Raw genomic sequence first — 22,198 nt, 5'->3', positions numbered from 1 at the left:
GTTTTATTAAGTTTAGTTTTTAATGTTCTGTTATTCATCAGAAAAAAAAATATAAAGGTAAAACTTTTTCAGGAAAAATGTAGGCTGTCACAGAACAAATGAAATAGCCACTTGTTTTACATTAGTTGTACTTAAATTGATAAAACCATGTTAATTAAGATCAAGAGAGAAAACATAAAACTTGCAAAAATAGCTTCTTATCCTCAGGATAAAATCTCCAGTCTGCAGACCTGGGTTAGGAAATGACCCTTAGTAACGCTCACAACCATTATTTATTTATCTTGAAAAACTAGTCAGGGGAGAGGGCCAATCTGATGAGTGACCAAACAGCATAGCACGACTATCTGAAAGCTGTGCACACAATGGAATGAATAGGCACTGAGCTACTGTGGCTGTTATATCACTTTAATACGCTTTTACCAAGCTTGTAACGGTGCATATCGAAGATTACTATCTTATTCTACAAACAAACCCATAAGAACAAAAGGTTTCTCAATTGACTGTGTGAACTTCTGTGTGAACTTCAAGCTGTAAAGATTTGACTGCTAAAATGAAGTGAAACTGGCAATACCATCAGTCCGTTTTACTGACAGTCATTCCCCAAGGTGGTGGAAAAAAATGTTCAGCTGCACTGTTTCTATGGGCTTGTCACAGAAATGTTCCATGCTATGAAACACAAGAACAGTTGTGGTGCTTTAAGCATCCAGTCTTTCTGATCTCTGTACAGGAAGCCTTATCGTGCACGAGCAAAGATGCAAATCTCAGCTTTTAATGTTGAATAGCAGGCAGATGTGTCCTCACAATAGAGTGTTTCAGCATCTGGAAAACTGAGGAGAAGAAAGGAGCATGTAGTGTGTCTAGAGAGTTATGTAAACAAAATCACAATTTACCTTTTTCTGCTGTATTTGTTTCCATAGAAAGACTTTATACATTTTTTGCAGAATTCATCTGTGGTCCTTCTTTTGTCTCTTCCGTGCTAACATTTATATGATTATTCTGTTATTTTATCTGTATAATAAGAGGTATTTGGGAATTTTACTTTGTTCAAGCATGTTCGAGTTGGAAAGTCTACACCAGGATGGACTTGTTTAAATTGGAATAGGCAACTGCGATTTTTGGGATGGATTTCAGAAAGGTTTATTATTTGGTGTAGAGAAATAAATGTACGGGTTTGCAGAGACAAAGAGCGAGTGGGGTTATTCCAAGGTCTGAGGTAATAAGCAGCAGGTTTTGCTTAAGTACGACTGCTGATCTGCTGACTTCTGTGCTGAGCAGGATTAGAGATAACAGTACCTGATATTCTTGAGCTCAATGTGGATCAGCGTCTCAAAAATAAAGAATGTATCGACAACCGGATATCTTAAAATTTATGAGGGTCTGAGTTTGAATCGGAGAACATTGGGTTGTGGTCTTGGTCAAACACTTCCTTTCTGTCTTAAAGGGGAAAGCCTTGACCTTTTGTGGTTAAGTGGCTCAATGCATTTGAGAAGAAGGCACTGTGAAGAAACCTCTACATATTCTCACGTATTTATAAGCATCACCTATAAACATTGAATCTATACTTTTATGTTTAAGTTCTGTATCAAAGTTATAAACGATAAGTTCACTCAAAAATGAAAATTGTGTCATTAATTACTCTCCCTCACAACCAAACCCGTAAGACCTTTGTTCATCTTGGAATACAAATTATTTCAAGAGTTTTGTTGAAATATGAGAGCTTTCCGACCTTGCATATACAGCAACACAACTGACATATTCAAGGTCCATAAAAAATTTGGAACATCCTTAGTTCAGCTTATTCAACAGAATAAATTGTTGAATAAAGTCGTTAATTTGTTTTCTTTGCACACAAAATAGTTTCAAAAATTACTTTGAACCACTAATGTCACATACATACTACCTTTCTGGGCATTTAAGAGCCTATGCACGTCTTATTATGACTTCATTGTCGTGTGATCTCAACTTTAAAAACTGTATTCTCTTGGTCTGTACGTAACAAAAACACATTTCAAAGCACTGTTTATATGGCTTGGTTCTAAAATATTTGACACGAATGATAAAGAATGCAATGGAAAGATTGCAAGAAAATTGTGTTATTGTGAGTATTGATTAGCAAAGACAAAAAAATGATGCATAGCATCTTTAGAGTTTAAATGATTTTTTTCCCACTGATCAGTTAAACAAATATTTTAATTTTGTTTTTTGTTTTTACATTTGCTATCAAATCGTCTCCTCCTCATGATCTCCACATAAAGAACTTTCTTAGATGACATATAATAAAAATTTCACATTCTGTAATGTTTAATTCTGTTCTGAATTCAATTATATCAATAAAGTGATGAGACAGAGTAAGCTATACAAAATTAAACTTAATATTTTTTAAGCCATTACATAACTTCAAATTAATTTAATATAAAAAATATGTTAAGTTTAAAGTCAAGGTACTGCCTGAGCAGCTGCGCAAAGATGAACCATACAACAATGGAAAAATGTGAAATCTGATCAGGATGACCCAAGATGATGGAAGTTTTCAGGCTGGATGGATGGATTTGTGATAGTGATTGTTGTAGTGATTGGACGAGTGAGTAGAGGATGGGGGGGCTGGGGGACGACTTGGCAGGGTCACAAACTATTTCCTTAAACAGACTTATGAAAACCATACGGCACAAGGGAAAACCACGGGTCGAATCTCCCCCCACCACTCAGCACACTCATTACCCGCCCCCTCTTCCAATAACAAACGTCTGTACCCTCCTTCTCTGTCTCTCTTCTGCAGACAGACTGCAGGCAAAGTCATCTCTTTGAGCAGAAAGACCAGAGGTTTAAAAGAGCTCATAGGTAAACTTAAACATCTAATCAGGTCAGGAAAAAAAACTGCAGGCAAGACATAATACGAAATACCTCAGCTGTAGAAAACAAAAAAAGCAATTATGGGAAACAGGACTGTTCGAAAAAGCTGTGCTGCATATTCCTGTCTTTTCTTTGGTCTTCTGTATTTGCATTGGTCAAAGGGAGTCATGGGACAAAGCTTGCAGGAGCGGGATGGCGTGTGCAATGCCGAGGGATGCTATTCCATTCATCTCCAGCGCAAGACCTTCAGGGAGTCCTGGAGGAGCTGCAGGGATAAAGGGGGGAACCTGGCTACCATTAAAGGACCAGAAGAAGCTTCCTTGATCCATGACCTCCTATCGTCAGGGGTCAGACGTGGCTCCCGGCCCAGAATCAGAATGTGGATTGGCCTTCAGCGGCAACCTCGGCAGTGCTCGGCCACACGCCCTTTAAGGGGCTTCACCTGGATCACCGGGGATCAGGAAACACAGTACACGAACTGGCAACGTGAAGACTTACCCACAGCTTGTGCTGCTCATCGTTGCGTGGTCATTACCTACAACACGGCCGACAAAAGTGGCAACGACAAGAACAACTTCAAATGGCTCGACGGATCTTGTGCAGTGGCCATAGAAGGTTTCCTCTGCCGCTACACCTACCAAGGGATGTGCCCACCTCTTCAAAAAGAAGGAGGGAGTCCTGCACTCTACACAACCCCGTTTGAACTGGCAAGTACTATTCTTACTCATGTCCCTTTTGGCTCAGTGGCAACTCTCCCTTGTCCTGATGGTGACAAGGAAGATCAGTCAGTACTGTGCATGCTGAGAGAGGATGGAAGTGTTGGCTGGTCGAAGGATGCACCACTCTGCACCAACACTCTGGTGGACTGGTGCAAAACGAATAATGGTGGCTGTGATCACTACTGTGTCAACTCTGATGCTCATTACTACTGTGAGTGCTCTGAAAATTATGTTCTGGCAGAAAACGGGAAGACCTGCCACCTCCCAGATCCTTGCCACAGCGCCAACTGCGAGTTTGAGTGCGAGTCCACTCCTCAGGACCATCGCTGCAAGTGCCCCGAAGGGTACCACCTGTCTAGAGATGGTCAGAGTTGTCTTGATATAGACGAGTGCTTGCAGAAACCATGCCCCCAGGAATGTGTCAATGCGCCTGGTACATTTGAGTGTAGATGCAACGAGGGCTACCTTCCGTCAGAGTTTGGAGATTGTGTGGACGTGGATGAATGCATGGAAGGAAAGTGCGTTCATGTCTGTGAGAACTTGCCTGGTTCGTACACGTGCCGCTGTCATGAGGGGTTCTCTCCACTCGAAGAAGATCCAGAGCAATGCGAAGACGTTGATGAGTGTAAAACTCTAGATATTTGCGAGCAGGTGTGCAAAAATTACGAAGGTGGATTTGAATGTCAATGCAAGGAGGGTTATATGTTGCAAGAGGACAACTACTACTGTCGGCCAGTTGAAGAGGAGGAAGACTTGATGTCTGAAACAGATGATGCAACACTGAATGATCCCAGCTTGCCTGAACTGATGACAGATGCCAGATACCTGATCTGGTTTACGGAGGAAGATGTGACCACACAGGAACCTGATTTAAGTGATCATGCATCGTCGAATTCACCTTCCCCAAACGTCTTGATAGATACTACAACTTCAGCTGATTCTAATGAAGAGTATGCACATGAGGAGGAAATATCAAAAGCAGGTGGTGATACACCAAATGTAAGGATTTCCGGAAACAAACTCTCAGAGGCTTCGACATCTGTGCCCAAGAGGAAACAGGATTTTGTCACGCTCACTCCCCCAACATTGCAAATATCAGAAGATGCACTGGCATCAGAAACAGAACAGCGTCCAGGTGGCAGGAAGAAACACGACAAAAGCTGGCTGCTCGTGGCACTGCTGGTACCACTATGTGTTTTTATTGTGGTCATGTTAGCATTAGGTATTGTTTATTGCACAAGTTGTGCTGTAGAGCCACGGAGCAAAAGCATCACAGACTGTTACCGCTGGACCACCGCCTCCAAGCCTGAAAAAACAAGCACAGCAAATTCTCGAGCTTGAGTGAACTTGACTTTAATCAGCAATGACCATGGACTTCGTCAAGCTGTTTTGGTGTGATCACACTGATGTCACTTTGGTATTCTGTAGGATCTTGTGGGATATAAGGACAAAATAGTCATTAGATTGCTTAATTCAGCATTCAGAAATTCTTTTCAGACGATGGAGAAAACAAGTATTTTCTAATGGAAGTGGAGCAGTAATAATCCCTGAATTATAGAAAAGAAAGATTTTGGGACATAGCAAACAGAATTTAGCAAGCATGCCTTTTTCATAAAATAAAGCCTACAAATGTATATATATATATATATATATATATATATATATATATATATATATATATATATATATATATATATATATATATATATATATAATTTTACATTTATTTGCTCCACTTCCAACAGCACCCCCAAGAGTGAGGTATGTAACTACAACTGTTTGTCTAGATACTTTAGGCTGATTTGATCAAGGCTTTTATATATTACAGAGGAAACAAGTCTAAGTGCATCAGTTGAACTAACAGTCACTATCCCTTCATTTAAATTAAGAAAAGGTTTTTTGACTAATAGAGGCTATAACGTTTTGCTATTTGGATCAGATACACAGTGATACTGGAGATACCAATGTTATTTTTATTTTAGTATTTTTTACCATTAAGGCAGATTATGACTAGACAAAAAGAAAACATGTCACAGAAGTACAGATCAATAACAGCCATGAGCTTACAGAAACAGCTGAGGCACCAAACACATTTGACTTCAGTAAAAAAACAGAACATTTAAGTAAGCAAAAGAATAATAAATAAGCCAATAGGTTATCATTATTTCACAATATTATACAACACATCGACAACCATTTATTTCAACAATTTATTTTATAAAATAATAGTAATATTCAAATAAATGTCACCATGATGTAATGAAAAACACTTTCTCACCTAGCTCAGCCGCTTTGTGTTGTACTGGCACAGTCTCACCAGTAGTTGTCACTGTCTGATATTTGAGTTTTTGTATATATCTTCTACAAACTAACTTGATTTTAATAAAAGCCGAACGTGCACTGCGTTTTTTTTTTGCCTAATCACGTGTTTTGTTTGCCTCTGTGGCAAATCAATGACTATTCACCAAAAGGTTTGTTTCTCTTTTGAGATATTGTAAAAGTGAGCCATTTGTAGTCTGTGAGCAACAAAAGCATTTGTTTACCGCGTTAGGATAGTTGATTTCATTATCATATAACGACAGACACGATTAGCCGCGATATTTGTCCGAATGTACCTAAACCATCTGTTTCTAGCAGTTACATAACACATTCAAGTCCACGTGTGGTCTGTGGGTTGATCCATCAAGCGGTTGTTTTATATTGAGCGGCAGCACAGAATCCACAGAATCCTTAGAAGTCTTGAGAAAATACACACATCGCACTACAACGTACGTTAGGAGTGTAAACGAGCTGAAACTATAAATGAAAAGTGTTTACCGACGAGGATGGGATTCGAACCCACGCGTGCAGAGCACAATGGATTAGCAGTCCATCGCCTTAACCACTCGGCCACCTCGTCGTATAAATAATACACTTTTGCTTTTATGTATAAAAAAGGAGGACCGGTATAACGACTATTTCTCCATACAAAGTATAGGCTAACTTGCTAGTTGCCGAACCACCTTTATTTTGCAACATTTTGCTGAATCGGTATCACACACCTGTACTATTAACTCAGTTTACCAGACAGAGATGGCAATATTGCTTTAAAGGAATAACAATATATAGTAAGCGCTTAATTTACGTCGTTGAACCACTGATTTTATATATATATATATATATATATATATATATATATATATATATATATATATATATATATATATATATATATATATGATAAATTAGCTGAAAAAACATTTTTGCTTGACATGTTACTGTAGACACCTGCTGCCCTCTGCTGGTCAGTCAGACTTATAGCCACATTGATTTATATAATAGGCGGTACATTTATATAATACTATATAAAGCCATTTAATAGTGACTGCAACTGCAAGTTTTATAAAGTGTTGTGCCCAAATGTGAATTTCTGACTGCTCAGTTGGTTAGCTGTTGTTGCAAATATTTAGTTTTGGGGCACCCTCATTTTCTTCTAGCAACTTAAAAAATAGTTAATAGTGTAAAATCTGTAATGTGCTTTTATATTTTTAGTAACGTGTAGCTAAACAATGTTACAGTAATGGTAATTACCTTGTACATTTAGCATGAGTCTGTCATCAGTTTGAATCTTTACGTCCGCATCTACTATCGCTTACCACGTGAATCTTGGGAGAAGTTGCCTTGCATCACGTTTACAAGATAAAGAACAGGAAACGGCTCAGAAGAAGAGGCGGACCCATTTTACTCACTGTCAACCAATAAAACAGAGGCTTTTGTGGGCTTGGCCAATCACGCGACGAGTTTACTAGAGCCCCGCCCCGCGCCGCTGAACGTGCGAAGACTTGCCGCGAATTTCAACTAGTTCAAACTATTTAGGCGCGCGCGGCAGCATTAGGCTGGTCTCCGAGACTTTTAATCATTATATATAATACAGTGGCTTGTTTATTTATTTAAGTATTTGATACAGTAATGGCTACTCCTCCAAAGAGATATTGTTCAAGCCTTGACGCTGACATCAGTTTCGAAAAAAGGGCATTAAAGATCTCAATAGAGGGAAACATTGGTAAGTAGGATTGATTTTTTGTTTAATCAGCAAAATAATTTACATAAAACAAAACGCACTTAATATAACTTATTTTCTATGTGTTGTTAACGCATTCATTTTCATGAGTGATCAAATAATATGCCTGAGAATTTGTTTGGTATTAAATACAGTAGCACTGTTGGCGCCAAATACTAGGTCTGTTTTGTTGAACGAGCATTCACAGTCATTGATTATTATTATTAGACTGAATTGTTGCAAGATAGTCTTGCCGTACGGTTGGAAAAAGAATCGCAAAAAAATATTTTAAACGTCCTTTTAAAAATGTATTATCAAAAGAAACGTTGCTATGGAATAGTTGACAGCTAAATGATGATGTTTTATGACATGAAGACTATGATTTAAAATAATAACAACAGTAATACACTTTCAGTACCATAATGTTTTAATAATAAGTCAAACTTTTTTTTTTTTTTTTTTTTTTTTTTTTACAGTAATTGGTTTAAGCATGTTTCTGGCAATTAATGGCAGACATAAGCATCTAGTAGGAATATGACTTATCTTTGATGATGCAGAAAAAACTATGGTTGTATTTATGTTTTGTTTTTATTAAAAAAAAAAAAAAAACAGCGGCAGGGAAGTCAACTTTTGTGCGTTTGTTGGAGCGGGCGTCAGAGGAATGGGAGGTCATACCAGAGCCTATTGGGAAGTGGTGCAATGTTCAGACTTCAGAGAACGAGTATGAGGTACGTCATGACCCTCTGTATACAACGTATTTTATTAAGGATTATCTTCATACTAAGTCTCCTTCTATCCCTTTAGGAGCTCAGCACATCCCAGAAGAGTGGCGGCAACCTGCTGCAGATGTTATATGACAAGCCCAGCCGCTGGTCATACACTTTCCAGACCTACGCTTGCCTGAGTCGTGTCCGTTCACAGCTTCAGCCGCCTTCTGCCAAACTTCAGCAGGCAGAGCAACCGGTGCAGTTCTTTGAGCGTTCTGTCTACAGCGATCGGTACATACATTAAACAGATTGTCTGAACAATTTGGAAAAGAGTTCAAGTATGGTGTTAAACTGGTGTTTTTTTTAAATTTCCAGATACGTGTTTGCCTCTAACCTCTTTGAGTCTGGTGATTTGAATGAGACCGAGTGGGCCATTTATCAAGACTGGCATTCGTGGCTCCTCACTCAATTTGAGTCTCAGATTGAGCTGGATGCCATGATCTATCTTCGTGCTGATCCCGAGGTACCACGCAGCTTCATGCATGTTTGACCTGTAGTAATATATAAGTGATGTAAATGTGAGAATTGTATGATGTATTGATTAAACGCACGGTCTGCAGAAGTGCATGCAGCGTCTTCAGTTCAGAGGACGAGAGGAGGAGCAAGGGATTCCTCTGGATTACCTGGAGAAGCTGCATTATAAGCACGAGTGTTGGCTGTACAATCAGACCACAAAGTTAGTGATCAACTTGCTTATGAGCTGAAACTTGTATTTGAACTGTTTCCGATGTTTGAATATCTAAACGGGCATCTTGTCATATACAGGTTGGATTTTGAGTATCTTAAAGACCTTCCGATATTGATCATGGACGTTAACGAGGATTTTAAAAATGACAGAATTAAGCAAGAAGGTATCCTTGATAAGGTACGTATGTAATGGTGAAAATGCCTCATGAAATGTTTTAGAACCGTCACGTTTAGGCTTGATTTTTACATTTTTATTTTTGCTTTCAGGTGAAGGAGTTTTTGAGGACCATCTAGATTACCATTTATCACTCTGGATTTATGTGTGGACATCAATGAATTTGTGATTTTATTTAACTTGTTTTAAGCTGATTTCATATTTGGCTTGTACATATGTATCTTGTTGTATAATAAAACATCATTTTTAAAAAAGCTCTGTTAGGAAAACATTTGGAGAGATTGTTTTTTTTTTTACGTGCAGTTTGTGATGTGATCTGAAGACTGTTCCGTAAGAGAAAAGTCAACAGGTAAAATCTTACAGGATTCCCAACGCCATGGAAAACCTAGAAATGTCAGCGTTTACTAAAAAAAGACATGGATATGAGTGATATCCTGAAAACCTAAAATTACTAATTGTTATTCTCTGCTATTAAATATTTTGTCTGTTGGTTATAACTGTATGCTATGCTTTGCGAGTGAAACCTGTAAAATGGTATTTTAACAAGGGATCTTTTCTCTAATTACAAGCTACTGGAAAAGGTAAACGTGTGGGAAGGATATGTGCTTGAACAGAGGGAGAAAAATAAGAGGGCTTTATGACCATTCATTTCTGCAGATTTAGACGATTCTCTCCACTTTGTTTTATGATTAGTTGCCCAAACTCTTGCTCCTGTAATAGAGGCTGTCAGAACGCTGACTCACTCAGCGATGAGAAAGTGCTGGTTCATCCTCGTAATTAGGCATAATATTCAGCGTTCGTGGTCAATGTGGGCAACCCATTGAAGACTGGTTTTCTGGTTAATTTTGTATAATTTAATCAGGTTAATATTATTTCTCCCATTTTAACCTTTAAACCTTACAATTATCTGTGTATATCGTAAACGTTGAGCAGATGCGTGACTGTTTATAAATGGCTTAAATGTCAAACAAGCTGTAATATGTCTCCATGACTGTACGTGAACATGAATGCATGCATTTACATTATATTTAATACCATAATCATGGTATATACATGTTGATCTAAGGTATATGTAGTCATAGTTTAGTCACTGAATTGTCTAAAAAATTTTGAACTTTCTTTGTAATGAGATTAAGAATTCACCTACAGATACATCTCCAAGAAATTGGAATATCAAAAAACTGAAACTTTCATATATATACTTTCGATTCATTACATGTAAACAAGTAAAACATTTTTTTATGATTTAATTCTGATGATTAAAGCTTACAGCTCATAAGAGTCAAAATCCAGTATCTCAAAATATTGGAATTTTTCCTACAATCAATAATAAAAAAAAAGTATTTGCAAAGCAGAAAAGTTCAAGTTCTTCGACGTATGCTAATTTCTGACCTAAATACTTGGTCGGGCTCTTTTAGCACAAACTCCAGCCTCAGTGAGGAGTGGCATGGAAGAGATGTGGCTCTGCTGAGGCACTATTGAGCTTTAGCTCGTCTGGATTGTTGGAGTCAATGTTTCTCATCTTTCTTCTGAAAATACACCATGCAGATTTCACATGGGGTTCAGGTCAGGCATGTTAGCTGACCAATCAAGCGCAGTAGTATCATGGTCAGCAAAACACTTGGAAATGGTTTTATTGCTGTGAGCAGGTGCTAAAGTCCTGCTGAAAAAATGACATCAGCACCTCCATAAAGTCCTCCGAAATCACTCGACAGGCTTCAGAAACCAGAAACTTCAAGCAGCTTAGGTTCTGTGCCTCTCCAGTCTTCCTCCTGACTCAAGACCTCGATTTCCAAATGGAAAACAAAATTTACTTTTATCTGAAAAGAGGATCTTGGACCACTGAGTAACAGTCCAGTTATTTTTCTCCTTAGCCCAGTTAAGATGCTTCTGGTGTTGTTTCTGTATTCAGAAGTGTCTTGAAAGCTCTTTTGCCAAGCGTGGAAACTCTGCGTCGGTGGCAAGAATGTCCGCTTGTTCGGCGAGGCTGTGAATGTCAAGACAGGATTCACCTTTTGCTGAGCGTTGGAAACTCTTGACAGACTGACTCCAGCTTCATTCCACTCCTTCTGAAGCTCTCCTAAGTCTTTGAATCGGTTTTGCTTGCCAGTATTCTCATGTTTGCAGTCACCCTTGTTGCTTGAACACCTTTTCCAACCCAGTTTCGTCCTTCCAGTAAACTTACATTTAATATGCTTTGAGCACTCTGTGAACAGCCCCTAAATAACCTCAGGTGTAAAAACAAACTAAAACTTTATTTTTTACAACAGTAAAATGTAGCAAAAGTATTGTGTACAGAGTAATTGAATGATAAAGCCAAGTATGAAAGCTTTTCATTATCATCTAAACAATTTATGAACATTGAATTTGGATATTAATAGAGGAGAAGTAGAGGTTTCACCTGCAAATAAAAATATTTTAATGTACTCTCAATCAAAACAGCATAATGTCATAAATAATTTTTTCCATGGATCAAAGTAACTCAGCGTCTATACCAACACAAAAAAGTATATTTTTTCCTTGAAGAAAATGAAAAATCTAGCCCCATGCAAAATGCAATGTTTCCACACAGAAAATATATAAGTAAATATATATATATATATATATATATATATATATATATATATATATATATATATATATATATATATATATATATATATATAAGTATTATTGCTAAATACAATATATTTTGATCTCTACTCCACAATGTATAATGTTTACACAATATTAGATACTTATAGAAATAAACTACAAGTCCCATAAATAAGTCTTTCTGAGAAATCCGGGTATTGCTTCACCCAGGTCGGTCGCGCCCTCCTCTAAACGTACTGTTATTGACTCAGTTCTCCTACCATGTTAAATAAGTAGTGAGCCAAATATCGGACGAAGAGATGACAGACTTTTAAACTGTCAACACATTAGATATTATACTTATAAAATAATTCGACAGACTATTCTGATGCATCTTGCATTGCATTACAGCAAACATGACACCTCCAAAATTCATAAAACTTCCTAAATATGATTCTGTAAACAAATTAACCTCTACTTTCTCGAAAAAGACAAAAATAGGCGTATCGAGAGGGCGGGAATTTGTGACAAGCGTGCCCACGTCCAATCGTCTTTACTAAATGATGTTTCCTGGCGTTAAATCTTAAAGCCCTCTTGTAAACCAACCTTGACGTCGCGTGCTTTCGCTCGAGTAGCGTGTGTCGCGGCCAATCGGGTTCCAGTACTTAACTCGCGCGCCCAATAGCCTTCGCATATTTTGAACAGGGGCGGGACAATACACAAATGGAACGAAGCAGGGTAGGTTGTTAGAAAGTTAATGGCTTGGGGGAAAGAGATTCTCTTCTCGCTTCAGGAGAGTTTGAGGATTTTTCTGAAGTAAAACGTAATTATTTTATAACAGTATAACCCCAAAGAAAGTGAAGAGACAACATTACCTTCACAAACAGACGTATTATTTAGGAAAGTATGCAGGATGCAGTAGCCGGGACGGCAATGCTGACGGACGGCTTCGAGGACGAGATTGACTCGGTGACTCCGCGTTCCCCTGCGTTAGGGATGGGGGTTGGAGCTACACCAGGAGCCGGACTCGGGGGCCTCGGGATCGGCGTCGGTGGCAAGAAAGTCCGCTTGTTCGGCGAGGCTGGCGGGCCCACCACAGACAGACTTGATTTCAAACTCACAGCGGCCGCGGTGCTATCGTCAGGCCCCGGATCCGGCAGCGACGAGGATGAGGTGTCTGAGGTGAGAGCGAGTCAACCAGCAGGAAAGTGTGTGTGTTAGCACACATGCTAACTCCAGCTAGCCTTAATAGGCTTCATTCCCAACCCACCAAAACCCTGGATTTAATCACCTCATCTAAAGAGGCCGACTTATAACGTCCCATTCTCGGCAACATTAATACAACGACTCTCTTGCGCGGAGAGCCGTTAGCAGCCATTTCAGCTGCGTTTTTCGAGACCCACGTTGCCAGTTGCGTTTCTAAATAGCTCAAATTCAGGCGAGTTAGCTTAGCTTAGCACAGGCTCAGAGACGAAGGCTGCGACTTGGGCCTAAAGAGAACATCAGGGGGCAACGCCGTCGTCTGCTAGTTAGCCATCCCGAAATCATTTCACCGCCTTCAGGCACTTGCCACCCCAGCCTACGCTTTTTAAAGCCTAACTCGCCACACGTCGCGTCTTAACTGACAGTCATTTTGAAGGATCTAGAAATGTCGTTAGCCGGGAAGCTAAGTGGATCTTGGTACGTAACTAAATATTAGCTGAAAATATTAGCTGTTTAGCAAAAGCTTATCTGCGTGACGGTACCTCGCCAGGCCTTTGCACCGTGTTGGTAAACTTATGGTCTGGCTTGGATCTTGGCATTTGTGAGTTTAGACGCAAGATGTTATAACGTTCACGTTACCCCGAGTGTCAGCATTAGCACTCGGGCTTAAGTAAATATATCTCCATTGCGGCTTCTGAAATATCGCGGGGACGCAAATGTTAAAACGGCAAGATTTAAGTTTAGGTATTTTACTCCTCGGTGTCAGTGGGGTTATAATTTGCTATTATGATAATGAAATGTTGAGCTGGGTTTCAGGGCGACTTGTCATGCGGGTTTGTCGTCATACATCAAGATGCACCTGTTGGGTCCTGTAGATATTTAATTCTCAATCCCACTAAGAAAGTTTTTCTAAAACTGCAGCTGCTTGTAGAATCCAGCGCGTACTTCCATTTTTATCCACGATTCTGTGAATGTCAAGACGGGATTCACCTTTGTTGACACATGACAGGCGTTTTCCAGACAAGAGCTGCATGATGAAAAATTAATGCATGCTTGTTGGGTGGGTGATATGACCAAAAGCAATCACGATACGAGTCATTTTATTTAACGTTAGTAACACAATACAGTTATTTTTGTTCGTAAGGATGTTGCTTTTATCACTGTTTTAGGTGGAATCGAAATTATTCTGAATGACAATTTTGACCTCACAGCAAAAACCGAATACTTTGCCTAACATAAAATGTTTTCAAACTTAAAACAAACAAATATCTTGTAATTAAAGTGAAACTGTTTTTAAGCAACAGAACAGACACAAAATAGGTGCGTGTTTATTTGAGACGTTTTAGATTGCCCTGTAGCATGCAAATATCAAATTGGGTTCATTTTATTTTCTAAATGGATTTTAATCCTGACCCTGCAAGATTTTGTTCATGTGCTTCCACTTTTAAACGCAATGCCGACATTTCTAAATCCAGTTAACAACTGATCCAAAGAACCAAGTCCCAGCCTACATTTTTGATAATCGTTGCGCTCCGATGTATGCCACAAAAACGGTCACCGCTTACATTTAATTGTGACTTTAAACTGACAAGTCTTAAAAATGTGCGTAAATGATAGGCTCTCATGGCAATGCGTATCATAACTGTCATCTCTACCAAATTTCTGTATATTGGTATATCACTCACCCCTAAATGGTAGCTTCACTACCAATCACGCAGTATTGTTTAGAAATCGGTTTTGTTGGTTGCAGATGCCATTTATTAATGTAAATGGCTAATGTCAAATGGAGTTTTGGGGGGTCAACGGCCTTGCAGACATACACGCTTTTGTATTTCAGAGCTGCATGTGGTTTACCCCCCTGTCTGGAGTACAGGGGTGTGTCTGTTGCCTTTTATAACTTGTAATGGGTGCCCCCCCCTTGTGTTGTTGGTATTTGTATGGAATTCAGGGGGAGGGGTATTAAAGCCAGCGAAGGTAAACGGATGATGACAGGCTCAGGTACGACCCGCATTTCCACGAATGCCGGCATTCTGCTTCCAGTTCCCGTTAGGTCACCATGTGTCCTGAGTCAGTCTGCCCTATGAACTTACATTAGACTAAATATCTTTAAAATTGCGCATGACAAACAAGTGCAGTCATTCAACCGAGAATACGGCTGAATCGGAATGCTCAATCTGACCTGAACGCTGGATCGTGTAATAAATCATTACATCCTGGAGATTGCAGAGCAATTGAACGCACTTTTAGTTGTGTTTAAATTCTTGACATTCTCCTTGCTTGTTTTTAGCCCTGCATGGAATTCCGCAGTTGTTTTGTAGTCATAAATTTGCATAGCCAGGTTCTGTCTTGTAGCTAATTTGTGTGTTACTTTAAATCCAGACTTGTCCTCATTCTGTTGCAAGCTATAATGTTAAAATGTCATGGAAAATTCGATTTGTACTTGGTATATACATTTTAAAAGAGTGTGAAGTTTAAAAAAAAAAGATAGGTCCGCTTCTGGGAAGCCTTTATTTCTACATGTACGGGCACATAAGTGATATTCTGGGTTTATTCAGAGACTCTGTTAAATCAATATTAGAGTCAGACAAATGTCAGATGAAAAGAGCAGCATGCTTGTAGAAGACAATTGCCCTTTTCTGCCCTCATGTTAAAATGCTTTTTCTTATGAACACCGAAAAAAACATAGCATTAAAGTTTGTCCTTGTTTACTGAATTCCTCATTAGGATCTTTTCATCCTGATGTTTTAAGAACTCTGTTATACAGTTTTTGTTACGTTAACTGATAAGAGCATTTCTTGCAATCGTTTGTTGTGTATATAGTATATTCCCATCACATATTTAATGACCAACACACAAATTCACATGACCGTGGCCTATGACACAGCATGTGTTTGCTAATTAATTGCATATTGCTGTCTGGAGAGGGAGTCAACTACACAGTTGCTACATGTTAACTCCCTGTCTTAGGGGAAAACTGTAGATATAATCATAGCAACGATGCTGCCAATAGGGGTTGGCTGATGTGGCCAAAAATATTATCATAATACCTTTTCCATATCAAGCAGTATCAATATTTATTAATTTACTGTTAATAGGGAAAGAAATTCGTTCCTTGTTTATCAGACCATCTGAGTAGTTATGAACAAAACTTGTTAGTTCACAGAGAAATACAGGGCTCCCTTTTAATAGTTACCCTAAATTGTTTTCCATTGTTTTTCTGGTTTTATTACTTTAGCAAATTTCATCAAACGTATCCAGTGAAATCAATAAATGATAACAATTTAATCTGTCTTTTAAAACGTAAAAAATGACAAATGTAACAATTTAAAACAAACTAGTACCTTTTTTTTTTGTTAAATAAGATGCAGCACAGTAGAACCGTATTAAAACATTAGTTGTATGATATTCCTTTTACTTTTAATACTAAAAGTAATGTTATGATTACTTTTAGAAGTATGTTTACTATAATGTAATATATTTCTGCTGTAAATGATTCAAGTTAAACCAGACTTTTAATTTGGCGAGCTGTTGTGAAGATCTTTTAAGTTTCATTGTGTATTTGATAGTTTTTCTCAAATTAAATGGTGAAAAGCTTGTAAAGTGACTCCGGAGATGTTTATTTCCTCAAATATATGGACCGCAGATGCTGAAAAGTCTTAGCGTTACATGTATTTAAGTTTGTGTAGTAGGTGCCACTCGTTCACACAGAACATGCAGACTCATTAGCAGCATGTACTGACTGGCTGTCGTCGACTTGATTTCTGCTGCTAGAATAATCTAAATCATATTAATATGTCCAGAGCATTGACAACACGTTGAAACTCAGTATAATATTAGTTATGTGTCAACTCCTGTAGTCGCTCCTGTGTAGTGCGATATAAGTTCTCTGTGGCTGTTTAAAAAATATTTGACTATAACCAGACCTTTTGTATATGATCCTTCAAGTAGATTTGTGTCTTATTTTGTGGCTGCATAGATTTTGCTCTTTAAGTTACGAGTGTATTGAAGTTTTTCCTTCTGTGTAGGCAAATGAAGCTGAAGTGGTTGTTTTTGGTCATGTGAGTTTTAAGATTTGAGTCTGTAGATGTAATGACCATGCTGTGGTTTGAGAAGCAGCTTTAAATAGTGTTCAATAATGATTCTTTTTCAACGAGTTGTTTCAGCCCTGCATCATTGCACGTTACAGTACAATACATTTTAAAGCGATGCATCACCCTCATATTTGTCTAAACCTTCATGACTTTGTCTTCTGTAGATCTCAAAAGATGTTAGACAAGATATTCGTGCAGTTCTTTTCCATGCACTAAAAGTGAAAGGTGACAAGGGGCCATCATGCTTCAATGATATGAAAAACAAAGCTTAAAACACCGTAACAGTAACCATGTGACTCATGCACTATATTTTCAGTCGTCGCAGGTAACTGTTTGAGGAACACACTGAAATTTTGTAATATTGCCTCCATCAGCTCCGAAATATCGACTCTGGATTTATAGGCATTTATTTATATTTGTCTAGATGCCTATATTTTTCACAGCATGAGACTCATTGGCATGATCAGTTATGAGAAGAACTTGTAATCTCTGGCATCTTTTGATGTTCAACCTTTTGGCGTGCTGTATTTATATAAAGATCTGTTGCAACAGAGATTATTAGTAATTATATTTTTTACATCATAAGGCCCGAAGACTTGTACAACAGTCTAACAATCCTTTGTTTAGGCTTGTCATTATTAATTTTTGGTTTAAATTATGCCAAACATTTCCTGAATAATCTAGTTTGGAATAACATGGATCAAACTGAGTTTATTGGGGGGCGAACTTTATAGACCAATGCATTGTACAGACCATTTATTCCATGTTTTGTTCATCCGAACAGCATGTCTATTATACTGTAGCTTTTCACCTCTACATGACTTTTAAAACAGTAAATAAACGTACTATGCTTTTTGTTTGTGTGAACCCACTGACCCTGTTCACATGTAGTGCAATACACGAGCTGTGTAATTTTGGACTTTACACACTGCGTGTTATTGTTTTCATGAGCCTCTGTGCGCATGGCTAAAGTTTCACTTGCAATGTACAGAACGTTAGTGTTTTTGTGTTTTCCCCATCAGGAAATGTTCCGCGAGAGCACTCGGTTTCTTAAGGACGTAGGAATTTGAGCCAGCGTTGTAGATTTCACCAAGTCATCCTATTGTTTTCACAAAAGTTTAGGGTTACCAGCCCCAAACCTGTCTGCAGCCACCAGACATGCCGTTGTATGTAATAAAGAAATTGTCCCTCCTTCGTCACTTCTTGCCTCTTGCTGGAAGTGTAGCACTCGCAGCCTGTCTCCCAGCGCAGAGATGAGGTAATGAGAGTCACTTGTTTGGACGTAGCCTCTCGTCTCGCCTCTCTCTTTCTCTCTCTCGCTCTCTCACTCACAGCCCGAGACAGATGCTTCACAGAGTCTGAGACCAGTGCACAACAATTCCAGCCACGCCAGAAAGCCCTGCACATTCAAACGCTCCTGTATGCTTTTAATTACACTCACTGCAGATGGGCTCTGCTTGACCACACCCCGGCCTGGCTGTCTTACTCACCCTGCTTTTTGGGTCAGCTCCTTTTGGCAGCCCTTCGTATTTATCTCTTCTGAATTTGTTTGACCCCTCCCAGTTTCTCGGGCTTGAAACTTCAGCATGCAGGAAGCGTAATCTCTTCACGTAATAAGTACAACCAGAATATTGTGTTTTGGTGCGTTTCTAGTGGCGACCTCCTAGGTTTTGGCAAGAACTATGGTCTCATAAGTTGTATGGATATTTTATAAGGTTTGAGATCGAAAGGTTTTTCTTTTCTGTTTAGTACATTCTTTTTAACAAATCCTTCAAAAGTGCGTGCTTCCTTCTACCGATGTGGGTGGAATGTGGTACGAAAGTATGCAGAATAGGCAACAGAGCTTTTTGTCATGATGATTACTGCATGTTTTGAAGATTTTCAGCTTTTGTTTCTTGCAATTTAAGGTTTTGTTTTTGAAAATCTGATTAGATTTGATTAGTAATGTTTTTTTTTTTTTTGTTTTTTTTTTTTTATTCCTGTTATGCAAAGTAAAATTTTCAGCATCGTTACTCCAGTCTTTAGTGTTACATGATCCTTCAGGAATCATTTGAATATGCTGATTTGGTTCTTAATGAACACATCTTGGAAATCAATATTGAAAATAGCTGCTGTTTTAATGTTTTTTTTTTTGTTTTGTTTTTTTTAGGAAGCTATATTATATGCATTTTCTTTTAATATTGGTTATTGAATACAAAGTTCAAAACAACAGCATTTAAATGACTATTTTTGTATTATGCCATAGAAACACTTTTAATCAATATAATGCATCCTTGCTAACAAAGTATTTTTCCAAGAATTGCATACAATCTATTTTTATAACATTTGAAATAAGCTCATAATTTGACAGCTTCACGAATGCACCGCCTTAGTTGTTTACGTTCGCCAGGTTGTCACTTTCTCAAAACAACTAAAAGAAACGTTAATAAAACTGTTAATGAACAAGCAAAATTAAATAAAATTCCTTACAAGTCAGTGTCCAAGAGCTCAGAGCACATCCTCCTGCTGTGTGGGTGTGTGTTGGTAGTCTAGAACTTCATCATTAGTTTGCACTGGCAATAGAAAACAGATTTTAACTCGACAGAATTTGATTGAAAGCGTCATGTACATCATATGTCTCCTGCTCCGTTTATGTACAGCAAGTGCTTACAACCGGATTATTTAAGAACGCTTTTCTCTTTTTATATTTGCATTTCAAAATCAAAGTAATCCTTTTGGGCACATCGGGCATTGTTCGAGCACCCTCAGATGTCACGCTGGCTTTGAAGGGTTCTGTGGCTTACCACAGGAACAATTAAAAACTCATACAAGGTTACTGCGTTGTATATTAGTCTGAAATGATTGAGCGACGTTTACCTTTTATTTTGATTGATGTGTGAAAGCTTCACATCAGTACAATTAAAATTGTATAACACGGAGTATTTATTGTGAGTCTCATATCAGTATTTGAATTATTAATATTAGCACAGTGAACTTTATCTACCCTTTATATGAGCAATGGCCAAAGTTCATGATATGAGCTCTGCACAGGTCTCTGTGGACTAATGAAGTTGGGTTAAAAATACGCAATATTCAGCAAAAAGCAAAGTATTGTCAATTTGTATTGTTTTTAGATTTATGTAATGTAAATGTTTGGGGATAAGATTTTTTTTTTCTTAGATGCAGTAAGATTGTTCAAAAGTGACAGACTATTATTGCCTAATGTTTTTAGAACTGATTTAACTTGCAAATTAAAAGAATCACAGCTTCCAAAAAATTGAGCAATGTTGTTTAAAATTTAATCACAAAGACAGCATTTTTGACTGACTTCTGAAAGATCATGTGACACTGAAGGACGAAATAAAAGCTACTGAAATTTATCATAAAATGTAACTTAAATGTAAATTGTAAAAAATATCTTGCTGTTTTTCTTTCTTTTTTTTGTCAATTAAATGCAGCTTTTTGCCATAATTGTGTAGTTATTTCCAGTAATGACTAACACAATCGACAAAGAGCAAACTGGTGCAGGGTTGCCAAAAACAGATATAATAAACCCTGCATGATTCATTAAGAGAATCTTCTAGATGGTAAATCATCAGTCATTTTTTTTTTTTTTTTTTTAACACCAAAAGAGGGTTTGCACTGTTCTGATCTGTTAGTAAACCTGGCCCTTAGTAAGCTTTGAAATGTTTGAACTTAGTTCAAAGAATCCTACTGACCGAAAACATTTGAGCATCTGTGTATTTTGTGTTTATCTCGGTCTCTGACTGTCATGGGATCTGAGTACAATTTAGCTGAGTTGGACCTGGCTGAACTTTTGATGTCCCTCATATTACCAGCATAAGATTAAAAGGTTCATTGCTAGGAGATGCTTCGACACTCGTCTGTACCACCGGTAAGAATAATATAAATACAATCTCGTCTTGGTGGGCAAATCTTGGTAATGGAATTTTAAGCTTTCCTTTTTTCCTTTTTAAAAAAAAAAGTATAAATGTAGTTTCAGAAAATGGGTCTCGTGGCTTTAGAGGTCACCGTGCTGGTCTAGTACTGCCAGGCTTAGCCATCACCAAGCTCCTGCCTATGGTAACAAGCAGCCCAGTTCCTCCCAGTAACCCTCAGTGTGGGTCGCCCTGCCTAGTGGGTGTTAAGGGAGGTGTGCGGAGGTCAAGGGCAAAAGGAAGAGAAGGAGGGGGAAACCCGCTGATCAGCTCATCTTAATACTTACAGTAATTCCTTACAGGCTCAGGGCCTAAATAGCACACAGCTCTTTCTCCCAGCTGCGTTTGAGAGGGGGGTGGGCCTAATGGCTGATGTGAACTTTGTGACTAGTGCCCTCATTGGTATTAATTACCTGTTCATGTTCAAAGGGACACACCGGGGCTGCTGTTGTTACTGTTTTACTGGTTTGTGCACTAGACATTTTAACTAGTGGTCGACTGATACGTCGGCAGATATTTCGGAAAGTAGTATATCTAATAATTAGAGAGAGCAGTTAAAGGAATTAAAATGTTTACAAAAAAAGTATTATAATGATTGTCGAATTACATTTAAATGAGAAAACCCGCATCTTGTGGTATCCTGATCGTGTGTTCTCTGCATGAGGGTCTGTCCGTGTGGATTAAATGGCGACAGGAGCAGAGTTCAGCTTCATTTGTTACCTACTTTACTTTTTATTTGTTTACTTTTTAAACTTAAGGGTTTTTATACCCCGCAGAATACTAAAATCTGTGATTAAAAGAACCATTGCACAAATTACAAGCATATAGTAATGGCCTACAACATATATAACCACAAGCTATATAATTGACTGTGGGGCTGCAGTTAACAATTATTTTCATAATCGATTAGTTTAGTTTTTATTTTATTTTTTTTAATCGGATAAAAAAAAGACAAAAACCCAATTTTCGTACTTCAAATAAATGTCAACCGTATGCCATGAAAACAGTGTTTAACAATGTCATCCTATATCATTCATAACAGGTTGAATACTTGCTGGCATTGTTTATGTACTTTTTGACTAATTTAGATATCTGGAACAAAAAAACATTGCACTTTAGAATAATTATTTCTCTAGAAATGGCCAACTACTGTTCCTAAAGAGCTTACACATATTG

General features: G+C 38.1%; 3 protein-coding genes and 1 non-coding gene across 9 annotated transcripts in view; 3 read left to right on the top strand and 1 right to left on the bottom strand.

The window, feature by feature from the left end:
- Window positions 1-2,757: 2,757 nt before the first annotated feature.
- On the top strand, window positions 2,758-5,969 carry cd248b (CD248 molecule, endosialin b). The gene has a single exon (XM_043221819.1). The coding sequence runs from the start codon at window positions 2,931-2,933 to the stop codon at window positions 4,908-4,910; it is 1,980 nt and encodes a 659-aa protein (XP_043077754.1). The 5' UTR covers window positions 2,758-2,930; the 3' UTR covers window positions 4,911-5,969.
- A 417-nt stretch (window positions 5,970-6,386) lies between these two features.
- trnas-gcu lies at window positions 6,387-6,468 on the bottom strand. The gene has a single exon. It is a non-coding gene; the product is annotated as a tRNA-Ser (tRNA).
- A 931-nt stretch (window positions 6,469-7,399) lies between these two features.
- Window positions 7,400-10,205, top strand: zgc:110540 (deoxynucleoside kinase). The gene is made up of 7 exons (XM_043221820.1): window positions 7,400-7,611; window positions 8,221-8,336; window positions 8,413-8,606; window positions 8,691-8,838; window positions 8,936-9,051; window positions 9,141-9,240; window positions 9,330-10,205. Exons 1-7 carry the CDS (start codon window positions 7,518-7,520, stop codon window positions 9,354-9,356), a joined length of 795 nt encoding a protein of 264 aa, XP_043077755.1. The 5' UTR covers window positions 7,400-7,517; the 3' UTR covers window positions 9,357-10,205.
- A 2,339-nt stretch (window positions 10,206-12,544) lies between these two features.
- Window positions 12,545-22,198, top strand: part of ankhd1 (ankyrin repeat and KH domain containing 1) — a 34,814-nt gene continuing 25,160 nt past the window's right edge. For all 6 annotated transcript variants that reach the window (XM_043221817.1, XM_043221815.1, XM_043221818.1 and 3 more), the window contains exon 1: window positions 12,545-12,993. In XM_043221817.1, coding sequence (XP_043077752.1) covers window positions 12,718-12,993 — 276 coding nt within the window. In that variant the 5' untranslated portion in view covers window positions 12,545-12,717. The remainder of the gene's footprint in view (window positions 12,994-22,198) is intronic.

The sequence above is a fragment of the Puntigrus tetrazona genome, chromosome 21 (assembly GCF_018831695.1).
Source record: "Puntigrus tetrazona isolate hp1 chromosome 21, ASM1883169v1, whole genome shotgun sequence".
NCBI lineage: Eukaryota > Metazoa > Chordata > Actinopteri > Cypriniformes > Cyprinidae > Puntigrus > Puntigrus tetrazona.
The sequence above is the reverse complement of the archived record's forward strand: the minus strand, read 5'-3'. Positions and strand labels throughout refer to the sequence as shown.